Source organism: Cupressus sempervirens, chromosome 3 (genome assembly GCF_028749045.1).
Source record: "Cupressus sempervirens isolate cs-2001-9-10 chromosome 3, ASM2874904v1, whole genome shotgun sequence".
Classification (NCBI taxonomy): domain Eukaryota; kingdom Viridiplantae; phylum Streptophyta; class Pinopsida; order Cupressales; family Cupressaceae; genus Cupressus; species Cupressus sempervirens.
The window spans coordinates 872,694,127-872,707,501 of NC_143120.1; the positions used below are offsets into that span (position 1 = coordinate 872,694,127).

Sequence of the window (13,375 nt, forward strand, 5' to 3'; positions counted from 1 at the left end):
GACATACCCTGACCTGGAGCTGAGGATTTTCAAATGGTAACAAATCATGTCTAACAAATATTCCAATTCTGTTTGCCAGAATTTCAATAATTCTGGGTCTCTGTACTCCAGTGGCAACAAGTGAAAACTGAACCAGAAAGGCAAAAATAAAGAAAGTATAAGATCTGCTTTAAACGTAGGCACCCAAAGAGAAGTGAAAAGCCCAGATCCTTTGCAAAACCAGCCCATATATCTATGAACGTCATCCCTTTTTTTTCTTTGAATCAAACAATGCAATAAGGAAGTTGGATTCTGGGTGAATGAAAAATACCTCCTTAAGCCCATTCCATTATGATTTCCCCCATTGCAAAATCTCGTCAGTATGGATTGAAGAATCCCAAAATTTTCCTATAAGGGCTGATTCCCGCAGCAGAGAAATGTTTGTAAAGTTTCTTAAAATTCTGTAACCTTTTATTCAGACTTTTATTTCAGTCCTTGATTGCTGAGAATGGTCTTCTAATTTCTAAATATTGAGGAAGTTGACACCTATCTTTAATGCTGATATAATAATGAATATTCGACCTTTGATTGAATGGGAGTATCTCTGAATTAATCGTAGGATATAGATGCTTAGAGGAGCAGACTTAATTGTAACTGTGTGTCCTCAAACTGCACCGATAACCTTCCTATATATCCTTGCTAAAGGGTATGTCCCTCAAAGGGACGTAAGTTAACATAATCAATCTTTCCTATAAGTCGGTGATCAGAAAGATAAACATAATAACATCTAACTAACACAATGTGTTAGATTAGTTAAGGATTATCAATCTACTTCTTGAGAAGTCACGGGCTTCTAAGGAAAATAATCTAATGCCAACTTAATGATATATAAGGGTAAGAAGAAGAAGTACGGTCTGCATTTTCAGACCTGTAGGTTATCTGGTTAGATATACTTAACAATGTTAGATTGAAGTATATGGTCAGGGAAAGCAATCGAAATGCCATCTGGAGGGTGCATGAACTTTTGTGAAAAACCTTTGTTTATCTCCTCGCATCTGGCTGCTCCTAATATATTTTCTGCTGAAAACTTGGGGTCTGATTGCGCCATTGTTTTTGGATTAATAGAAACTTCGTCCTGGAGATTTTGCTGTGAAGCATTAATACCGTGTTCCCTCTGAAGTTGCATGGAGAAAACACTATTCGACTGGGACTGACCTCTTATCAGTTCTGTCTTCGTATCTGGAGAATGAAAGGAGCTTGCGTTTAATGGGGTATGTGGGGGGGGGGGGGTGGGGGTGGGGTGCCTTTGCATATATTGAACTCTGGTTTAGGGCCACAAATCAATCTCTGTTGTCGGCTATTCACTTTACATCTATCAGGCATATCCTTTGTCTTTTTCCTCTGATAAGTCCGCTTGTTACCCGGATCGCTAAAACCCCTACTTTATCGATCTTGAAAAACTTGTCTCTTTGAGGATTCCCCCTTCTGAAACGACTGATTGACTAGAGATTTCATAGATACCGTATCAGCCCTGCAATTTGCATTCTAGGACTCCTCCGATCTAACTTTGATAAACGATTTGTCAAATTTGTCCGGATTGAGGGTTTCATGCTGGATCGAATTTTGAAACTTGTATATAGGGTTTACAGCAAGTGACTTCCCTGGCTGCATAACTGGTTTCCCAAGAAAAATTCTCCGAAATTCCTGATACCCATTTTTTGCAATTTTCTCACACCTTATAGACCTGAATGATCCGACCTTGATATATCATTTGTCAAGCCTGTTCGGATTGACTCTTTCATGTTGGATTGAATTTTGAACCTTAAATGTATGGTTTACTGTGGGTGGCTTAGCTGGCTGCACAACTTGTTTCCCATAAAAAATCTTTCTAAGATCTTGATACCCATTCTGAGCAGCTTCTTCATGCTCTGCAGATCTGGACAATCCAACCTTGATATACGATTTATCAAGTTGGTCGAGATTGAATCTTTCATGCTGCATCAAATTTTGAAATTTATTATCTATATGTAGGATTTACTGTAAATGACCTAGCTGGCTGCACAACCGGTTTCTCACGAAAAACCTTTTGAAATTTTTCTGCAACTATCTTATGCATTACAGATCTGAAGCGGAAAATCTTTTCCTTCTGTGCAACATGTTGAAAAACTCCCTTGCATCTTTTGCCCATCGTGTTCTTTCAAAATCATTCAATATTAGATTGAAGTAGAGATTTGTAATTAAATATGAAGATAAAATATTACAACCTTTTTGTTTAAGTAAATATTAAATACCTCTAAAAAGTTTGGTTTTAGATGAAAATTTCACAAATTTGCCCAGCTGTAAACTCCATTGCGAATCCACAAAGAAATGAATTGGGTTTCCATTCTATCCATCTAGAAATCCTGAAGGTTTTCACCCTCAAGTTTCACAATTGAAAGCTAGAAGCTCCCAAAATTTCCAAGAGAAAACAATAAACTGAGGATGTCGAGAATGAGCCTTTCAATGTTCTTTATTAGCAATTCTTTTGACTCTTCGTTTTCCCTCTGCATGTTTCTTGGTAATCCTTTCTTTGTCCCTTTATTGTCCCCCTCTTTGAAATTGAAATTAGGGAAGTACTAATAAAACGACTATTTATTATTCACTAAGCTCCAGTAAAGTCACTAAGTTAAAGGCATTTTCATACTTTATTAAATAATTAAATTAAGTTGTCATTAAGCTTGATATAGTCTGACAACTTAATTATTTAATTGACTTCTGATGTCTTAAAAAGGGGACATTTTATTCCTCTCTTCCTGGAGAATGCTTGCCCTTAAGAAATCTACACTTGCATGTTGAAACCAAATGCTTGGATCTGTAAAGTTTTACTTAGTTTATATCAGACTTATAGTATGTATTTTGTTTTTCAGAATCTTACTGATTCAATATTGATGTATTGCAGATTTAATCTTCAATGTTGATCAATGCAATATATGGCAGAACTTTTACATTTGCATGTACAAGACTTCAAAAATGATGGAATGCTTCTAATTGCTGAACTGTAGTAATATTCAGATCTCGTATTGATATTAATTGATTTATATATCAACAAGAATGAGTGAGTTCAATATATATAACATATGAGTAGGTACATTGGTGAATGGGCATGTCTCTAATTAGAGACATGACCATTCATCATCGTATCTAATCATGTGTAAGTTAGCATATAACAAATGTTAGTTAGAGACATGACCATTCATCATCATATCTAATCATGTGTGTGTTAGCATATAACAAATGCTAACAGTGATCGATATGTATAATCATGAACTCAATAATGTGCATTGCCCGCACATGGAACGCGTAAGATTGATAATGCTAAATCAGGATTGGCATTTACACAAACAAGCCGATAATCATCCAGGGATTGGCATCTGCAATCATGCTGATAATGTCATCGAATATAAGTGAACTTGTATCAAATGAAACATATAAATGTCTCAGACATATTCAGATTTCAATTTCAGAACATCATCGAACATATGAATGGACAGATACGTATATATACATATCAATATGTAAATCATATATATATATACTGTTATTCAAAGTATTTGTTGGAATGAAGCTATATGTTTTAACAGGATCCCATATCAATCTCAGAAATGTTGCTTTGCCAATCCATTGTGCTACTCTAATAAACATCACCATGCTCGAAACTATGAAACCACTCTTCAAAATCCCACTGAAGTAAAGCACCAAGCATGCTAATGTCTGGATCTCTAATCATCACAAAAACACAACTGTCAAATATAAGGAGATATTTAGGTATCTGAATGAGCTGTCAACACCCAACAATTCTTCAATCCCAAATAACCTCCCATGGATGTGCATGACACTCATCATAGGTACATGAAAAGACATAATAACCCACCTTAAGTTGCTGATGTAGTCCATAACAACTTCCCTAGGTTTGAAAACTTTAACATGGCTGAAATTAATGCCATGTAATATATCTTGCCAAGGTAACTCAAGAAAAACCACATCAACAATCTCCCTGCCAATCACTACCCTATCTAACAGAAAAAATAATCCGTTCAACCAAAAAGTAAGAATCCCAATCTCTCCCCTTGTGAAATCCCAAACAAGAATCTAATTCATCACTGTCAAGTGACTGTTATAGAAGTGAGGATAACAAACCTTGACATCAACTTATTAAGTATTACGTTTGTGGTGAACCACTGGAAATATGACACTAGCAATTAACCTCTGAAAGGGAGTATCCCAACAATCCCAACTCACTATAATCAACCTATCATCATCTGAAAGCATGCATAATAATGTTGTGAAATGACGTATTAACTCAAATTCCCCTAAGTGGAAGTGAAGAATAATGTAGTTGTGCCCAAAGGATGTCTCACAACTAACTGCATTGTAGTCTGCAAGTGCACAAAATCAAACTCCTCTAGGACTAAGGTAAACACCAATGCTGCGAAGGAGCTAGTACAATAGTAAAAAATGTAAAAATACCATTGAATACATAGGATTCATGAGTATAGAAGTAACTAAAGATCCATCACTTATGATCAGATCATATCTACCGTCAGTCCTCAACCAAGAACTACTGAACTGCTGAACCACATAATCCAGCCAACTCATTAGTAGAGTAGAATTTGAACCCATGAGTAAGTTGATCGAAAAGTGGGCAGCAGTACTAACTCTAGTAATCAATCCGCTACTCCAATCTTGTGACCAAAATTTAGCACTAGAAACTGCACTTGGGTCCCAAATCTTGCAAGCAATTTCTTTCTCATCGCTGGAGTTAGAAAGAACTCCCTCATGCAACTCAAAGAGTAGATCATCAAATGTCCAATCAGCATCCATGTCAAACAAAGAGTTGTCAGCCAACTGAATATTATCCAACTCATATTGAAGTTTTGGCTGGTCCAAAAATTTATTACTTGATCTTTTGGGACCATCATCCGAATCATAAGTCTATTGTATGCTGTCAAGTTCCTTAATCACTTCCTTAATAAACTCAGCCACTCCTATTCCTTGAAATGATCTGCAACAATAATCAGAGTTTTTCCTTTTTCAAGAGTCATCTGTGTATTCTCCAATATCTCCTGTGTATTGTTAAGCTTCAGGATAAGCCTTTTGACTTCATCCTCTTTTTCCTTCAATTTATCAGCATATATTTAAGTAATCTTCAAGATATGATCCTTGTTGGAAAGTAAACACATAATTAGATTTTGTTGCTTCTAGAGCCACTTTGATCACTTGCAAGTATGCAAAATAAAAATCACATGCCATGCCCTTTTGTCTTCTTTTAATTTGGAACTTCCTATAGAGATCTTCAATGATCCTTAGTGTCATCATAATGTATCAAAGTTGTAACAATCATATCATTGGTGATCTTTAGCCAATCCTTCAAAGTATGTGTATGAGCACCATCATCTTGAAATGCCTTCTTTGATTGGTGGTCCAAGTCACTATCATGCATAAGTAAACTACTGCTATAAAGGAAACTTGATTCATCACACCTTTTAGGGGTGTCATTGATGTCATCATAGGCCTCAAACTTCTTGTTTGATTGATCAGCATACAAAGTCAAGGTTGCTGCTATGTCATCATTCCTAAGCGATTACCACCAAATGAAGATTCATGCCTTTTATTGGAAATATATTAAGACTCCAACATGATCTCTCCTTGAATAAAACCATCCTCATTGAAATGTTTGCCAATCACAACTTCCAAATCAGCAATATAGAGATTTACATATCCCCTACCTATAACAATGGTCAAATCCATCTCATCACAAGCATTTGTGTTATTTTATTGGAATAAAGCTGTGAAGTTCCCTGTCTTCTTTTAGCTGGTCCGAACCTGTGCTTGGTTGTCTTATCTTCCTTGCCACCCCTCAAATTGTGATCAGGTGTCCAAGCCTAACGTGTGAATTAAATCTGCACCCTTCTCATTTGGTTCTTACTTTTTTTGGGAGACTACACCCTCTAAGACCACAAAGATAAGTTCATTTTAAGTCATTTGTTTCTTGAACCTTTCGATCTTCTGCTCAACCAAATCATTTCAGAACTCATAAAGCCATAGATGAGATATTATACTCTTTTCTCCAAATTGCCAACAAGTCTGATCACAACCACTTGCAGATATCATCATCCTCATCCAAGATTAAGACATAATAGTTTGCTTTCAAGCCCTTGCATTGTCTGGATGGTGTTTCATAGTTCAGGTTAGAAAGAATTGAAACATTTGAAGAATCAATTTATCACACTTGAGATCCAGCATAGTTATAAATGATTTGACTCTTACCATAATTCCCAAAATGACAGCCCTCTTACCAAAAGTAGGGGCTTTGACATCATGTAACCCATGTAGGCTTTCCACAATCAGCTGTACAACCTTCTCCAATATATTATCATTATAGGGTGCTATTGGAGCTATTTATTTTATGATCTTATTGTGACAAGAAGCAACCGCAAGTCTCACATCTTCATGTTCTATTAAATTGTGCTGGATCAAAATGGGCATTGAGAGTTGAAAAGGCCAATTTAGAAGCCTCCAGTCTGATTGATCTACTTTGGACAAATATGTGTTTAATTTCTTCAACTTAGAGAGAACACTATTAGGAAACTTAAAAGATTCTAAATTTAAACCAATAATATAGAGCCAATTTCTTACTTCATTTCCTCTCTAGAAGTCCCTTAGCTGATCAGCATCAATGTATCATTGAATTCTTTCGAGAAAAAAACACTTTTCTAATCTGCCCTTTCCTTCATTTTTTTCTTTCTTTCAAACTAACTTCCACCAAATCTGATGCACAGTTTCACAGGTTGTAAGATGCTACCTCTGATGGGCACTGAAATTTTCCTTCCCTGTTGGGCCATCCTAAATGCATCTCCATTTTTATTCTTCCCTTAGGGCCCATTTGGTTGCTCGAATAGAAATAGGAAATTAGGAATATGTTTTCTATTTTCCGTTTGGTGTGCCAATTGGAATAGGGAATAGGAATGCATATTCTCATTTTGCCCCTAAAATGAGCTTATGTCCATTCCAAAAAATAGCTGTTATTGGAATAGCCATTCCTATTCTCAATTCCAATGCCTGCAAGGCTGCAACCAAACGGGAGGTTACTATTTGAAATAACGGGTATACGATTTAAGTTTCCTGAATTTATGCATGGTAATTAAATCTTTTGGAATGATTATACAGTGAAATCATAGGGCTAAGAGAGCTATCTACAGAAGTCACCACCACAGGAGTGCCTGCAAATTGTGTCTCCATATTTGTCTGAATAGATCATTTTAACCTCCAGCAACCTAAGTTATGAATCTAACAACCCCCAGTCTTGATTCTGTTATTCAATATGCCCAGTCCTGCATTCAACCTTCTCTATCACACCTGTTGAGACTCATAAAACTTTGAAATAAAAAATCAGATGTTTCTTGCACAATTTCTGATTGCAAAAGTTCCACCACGCAGTGATTTAAGTCCATCTCCCTATGAATGTCCAACAACTATATCAGATGTTGAGTGGCTTATGAAGGCCAACTTCCCTCAGATGTCCATTGATTCCATTTGTTGCTGGGAATGAACTTTAGATTTTGAAAATCTTCTGAAATTGTGAACAGATACATAAAATTATGAGATAATGGAATAGCTACTAACAGTATTAAATTCCTCAGCATCTCCAAGCTGTGAACCTATGGCAATACAGACAAGGTGAGGGCTAGATTCTTTTGACAAGTCCATGAATTAGTGGAAGCTTGTCGACTGTGTCTGCATACCAATCTCCCAAGTCACAGGATATGCCGAATTTTAGCGAATGTTTATCCTTTGCGAGTTTCATTCGAATTTTATGATATTTAATATAATATTGTTATTTATAATAATATTATTTTATTTTAAAATGGTAGAGTTATTTAGTTTAATTATTTAGCAATGACAAACTAATTTGACAATTTTGTGGATATATTACTTATATTTAAAAATAAATAAATTAATGTAAGTTACATTTAATGTCGATTTTTTTCCCGAATTTTTACCCTCGTCAAATTTCATCTGTATTTTATGATTGACAAAGTCAAATTCAAATTCAAACCTTGTGACTTAGCCAATCTCTACTTCACAATATGATTAAGAGATACCAACCTTAATTGTTAATTTCTTTCCTTTTTTTAATCACCACTTTCAGAATGTCACAGGGCTCACAAGTATAGACAGTTTTACTATCTACGCACACATTCAACACAACTCTGAGCCAATCAAAAAACTCATGTGATAGCCATCAATCGAGTGGCCTGACAACTGCAATCAGTACATCCAGAAATTGACGAATCTCCTCTCCAGAATGACACAATGTTTCATTAAGAGAGGTTTGAATTATCTTCCCTTCTAGAACACATTACATCTCGATGCAGAAGGCATGAACAATGATTCTCAACAAATATGGCTTTCGTGAAGGTAATAGTTTAGTCTAAATACACATCTTCAGACAACTATCTAAATCATAAAAGTGATGAATACCCATCTTACCAATTGCTTCTTGTGATTATGTTTGGGACGGGTAAATGGGTTTTTCAGGATTTTTCTTTGGCTGGAGCAAAGGACGGCCATATATATATATATGTATTTATGTATGTATATATATTTTCAAATTTACTCATGAATAATAGACTTTCATAACATTGTAACATTCATCAGAGCAACATAATTTGAAATTATCAAGACCATTCATCAAATCATCATAGACCATAGCATCGAATTCAATCATCGTAGCACATAGCATCAAATCAAATTCATCATCTTGATTTGAATGGTTGTTGAGACAATGATTCAGAATTTTGGACTGATTTCATTAATTCTCATCAAGTGCTTATCTTCTGTCCAAAGTTTTTCCTCACCATTGGAAAAATTTAAATTCAGATTCAAACTCTGTTTTTTTATATTTGTTAATTTGTCTAATAAACATTTCTGAGAGGAATGACACAAAGCAGAAGTGATGGAAGCAAAAAAAGATAATAGCTGTTCAATTCATTGTGTGTGGGAAGTACAAAGCCTTAGGGAATTTGAACAAGTACTAAGCGATGCTCAGGAACACAATAAAGTGGTGTGCTGTTACTTCTATAACATCTTTTCCATTTTAGCACGCCTGTAAGCCCATACAATATTTTTCTCAAATATCCATCCCTTAGCACCCAACATTAACCTCCTTCCATTGTGTGTGGGGCCTGCAAACGGGCAGAAAAAATTACCATTTATTAGCTTTTTTATTTAATACTATTTTGCCACCGGAAACATTTACCAATCCCTGGGAGGATTGAGGGACAGCTTGGCCGTCCCCAACCGACCCTCAGATGACCGACACCAAGTGGAAAGGCATTGACCGTTTCCTAGGTTTTGCGGATGCATCCATGATTTTCTTGCCTGGACAGGGATGGCTTGGAAATGTCCCTCGTATTCCCCCAGTGCCTGAAGTCGACACAATTTCCGAAACCCGGGGTTTAGGGGTGGAAACTTGCCCCCGAGTAACTTAGGATTATGTTCACAAAATAACTTACAGTAATGGTCTCTTACTCAAACTCCAGAAGATGCTTCTCGGAATTACCTGAAATCAACTAGGTGAAGCTATGACTAGTCATGAGCCAATAAGGGGCATTCAGAATCCACCAAAACTTTGCAAGGTATATATTACTGGCTAGAATGTAACCTCCCACAAGTCATGCGGTTCTGAACCCTGCTACTCTCAGCTCCAGTCCAGACTGTAAAAGATTTATGCTGGCCTCTGTTCCAATATTTCTCAGAAGGAAAACAGATGTTCTTGAACTTTTGGCAATGGTTACAATTGCAATTTTCAGATTATCTTGCGGCTGCCAAGAACAGAACTCCAGAGAAAACTTATACATATTTCCTATGCTTTGGATGCTCAGAAATGATACAAACCATTGCCATCATTTGGTAAGGGATGCTTAAGCATGGCCAAAAAACATATCGCCAAGCTAGAGCCTTAATGAATCAAACCAAGAAAGAGGATTAAAGATTGCTCTTCCACATATAAACCATGGATATAACTTTAATATACCACATAATTAATGTGGCAACTCCTCAATCATATGAGTGCCCGATAATTCCTGTATTGTCTGAAACTATAATGCTTGAATACTTTAGTTGACCTGGTCCCATGCCAGTTGTTTAGCCATTAAAATATTCAGAATAAACCTTGGCAAATTAATTCAACAACATTGGTCAACGGGAGACATTCCTTAATATGCCCAATAATGAAGAAATCAAACAAGGAATATCTCCATTGGCCAATGTTGTTGAATTAATTTGTGAATGTTTATTCTAAATGTTTAATTGGCTAAACAATTGGTGTGGGACTGGTTCAGTTTTAATATTCAAGCATTATAGTTTCACAGGAATAGACTCATATTTGTCCAAATAAATAAATTCATATTTGTTAAAATTAGACCAGTCAGATTGGAGGCTTCTGATTTGGGATTTGCAGCCCTCAATGCTCATGTTTGTCCAAATATTTGAGAATTATAAAGAAAATTACTTGTATAATAAACTTACTTGTAGTCCTGATATAGTTTCAGATTACATGCACAAAAAATCACAGCATTCTGAACATGATCAACAAAAATAGCTATGGGCTGACTGTTACAAATCCATCAGCAATAATTTACTCAGATCTACAAAAAAGAAGTCAATGCCCCAACCTTCATAAGAAATGAAGTAGGTTGCTGTTTATTACTATGATAGACTAGGGGCGCTACATAGACAAATTTTGACTTGAACAACATTTCTATGCTGTTGCAAGACACTACCTAAAGCTGATACAAAGAGTATGCTGATGAACAAATGAAAAATACATACATAAACTAACCTACCACCATTGGGTGCATCTTGAGTTTCTAGGTTTGCTTTGGGTTGTTCACGGTGAGCCTAGGAAGAATGAGTATCTGAACCCTTCATCATTGCAGCCCCTTTGAAAGAGTTGCTACCTTATGTTCTTCCCATTCCTAACTTCTTCCATTAATGCTTCTTTGATTTCTTTTGCTCCCTTACTTTCTTCCTTCATGTATCGCCTCCCAAATGAAGTTCTCTTCTCTCGCTTTTATAGCTCATGTTTGAGGGAGACACAACTTTTCATTCATGCCTTTTGACCATTTATTAAACTTAACTAATTTTTAATATATTGAGTTTTTTTTTTCTTAAATTTTAATTGATTATTATTATTTATTAATGAATCCTATTTCAACAAGGGGGCACTACATTTTCCCTTCTAACTTTCATTTGAGATATCATCTTCATTTTTACTAGGAATTTTTAATTGTCAAAGCTTGAATTATTGTGCTCTGCATTCATTATTTGCAAACATGTGAGTCATGGTTAGCAAACAAGCTAGTATGGAACATAAAAACATGACAAACTAGTAAGAAGGATCATCTTGACTAAAACTGACTATCATCTTCAGGGTAATTGACTGTAAATCATTCATGAAATGCAAAGTTCTGTAGGGCTACTGATTTTTGTATGAACATTTGAGTCCTCTAATTTGATTTGATTTTATATTTATATCAAGATAAGAAGAATAGTTTGATAGATATGGCTAAGAGAAATCATATTTGTGTGGATATTGGTTGCTATAATTTTTTTTTATTATAAAAATCACCTCTATTTTTTGGATGTCCTACTAGCAGGCCAGGGTTATGAGGCTCTGTATACTTTTATTGTGCAGAAATAATAATTGATACAGTAACTTTTGATTTTCATAGCTTTCCATTTATGTTACCAGTTGCTATCTACTTGCACAGTTCAATATTAAACACAGTGTGTGCAGATAGATCGTATGTATATAGAGGTCACATTCATTTGAGTCCCATGGGCATTTGCTTTTTGGTTTATGTGTGTATCATAAAATGGTTCATTGTGTTTTATATTCAATATTGTGGGTTTATACACTTCTGGCTAAATTGAGTTAAATTCTGGACAAGAGTAACCATGTTTGTGATGCATCAGATGATGTTTGTTTCTGCTCTCTAGAAATTAGAAATTTAATCTGATAGAAACATTTCTTAATAGGGAAATGTAGTGTACTGGTTTAGAAAATTCTGAGAGTGCACATGATATTTCTTGGTATTCATTAATTTGTGATATTCTTTTAGGCGGTCAGGAGACCTTGGGATGAAGACCCCATTGCTTTGGATGAAGATTCTCTAAAAAACACATCACTTGAAGTTGTACGAGAAAAGTTTTTGCATTACATACATCAGGTGAAGATTTATGATAGTCCACTTGTCTTTAATCTAAATTTATAATTTTTTTTCACCTGCAATTGCTATTTGTGTATATATTCAAGCTCAGCTAAATTAATCGTTAATTCACACATAGGAAATACCCTATGAAGTTGATCAACGCTTGATTGATTGGAAGGAAATGGAAGACGGGTCTCTACGAATTGAGCAACATTTTATTGTACATAAACATACACATCGCAGGATTATTATTGGGACAAGGGGATCCAAAATAAGGTAGGATCAATCTTCTAACCTCGTAATAGATAATTTGCTTCTTTCTTACAAATACTTTCAGTGCTTGTCCTTTCTTGAGGGTGAGTGTGTGACTGATAGAATGACTTTATTTTTTAGAAACAAGAACAAAATTTTATTACTTTAAAGTTTTAAGGGTAGTTAATAAGAGACCAATGGTGAAGCTGAAATTTATTGGTATGTAAGTACTTGCTGCATTCAGAAATCAAGACGAGCCATAGTATTGTTGAACCTACTAGGTGAATAACCAGTGTAACACGGGGACGCGTTCCCCCCCCCAAAATTGGGCCGTTTCGGAGACGGGGACGTCCCCGGGACGGGGGGATGGCGTCTCGGCATTTTGGGCGGTGTCCCTTAGAGCGCCACCGCTGCCGGAGATGGTGAGACATCTCCGAGACGGCTAGAGGTCTCCGAGACGGCTAGAGGTCTCCGAGTGTGGGGGTGCGGGGGGATGCCAAGGAGTCTCCTTCATTGAGGGGGGACGCCAAGAAGTCTCCTCCATTGTGGGGGGACGCCAAGGAGTCTCCATTGATTTGACATTTTGATTTGGACTCTAGGAGACTTGTAGTTTTTGTTTGCATTATATACTTATTTTGATATCATGATTCATGGCACATGATACTTATTGTAATCATCTTTATGTCATGACTCATATGATCATTGATTACTATTAGATAGTAGAATCTAGATACTCATACTATTGATTTGAAAGTTGATATATAGAGTTTAGACTGATATTTATTATTTGCTGATGTTCAATGTTTAATGGTCATTGTTTGTTTGTCATTTGATCATGAATCATGATATTCCAATTGATATGGTATATGCTATACCATATGTATAGTATA

At 35.8% G+C, this 13,375-nt stretch overlaps 1 protein-coding gene across 1 annotated transcript in view; it reads left to right on the forward strand.

The window, feature by feature from the left end:
- Nucleotides 1–13,375, forward strand: part of LOC149569565 (GTP-binding family protein) — a 161,442-nt gene that overhangs the window by 98,368 nt on the left and 49,699 nt on the right. The window contains exons 6-7 of the mRNA XM_089822237.1: nucleotides 12,144–12,251; nucleotides 12,370–12,509. Coding sequence (XP_089678363.1) covers nucleotides 12,144–12,251; nucleotides 12,370–12,509 — 248 coding nt within the window. The remainder of the gene's footprint in view (nucleotides 1–12,143; nucleotides 12,252–12,369; nucleotides 12,510–13,375) is intronic.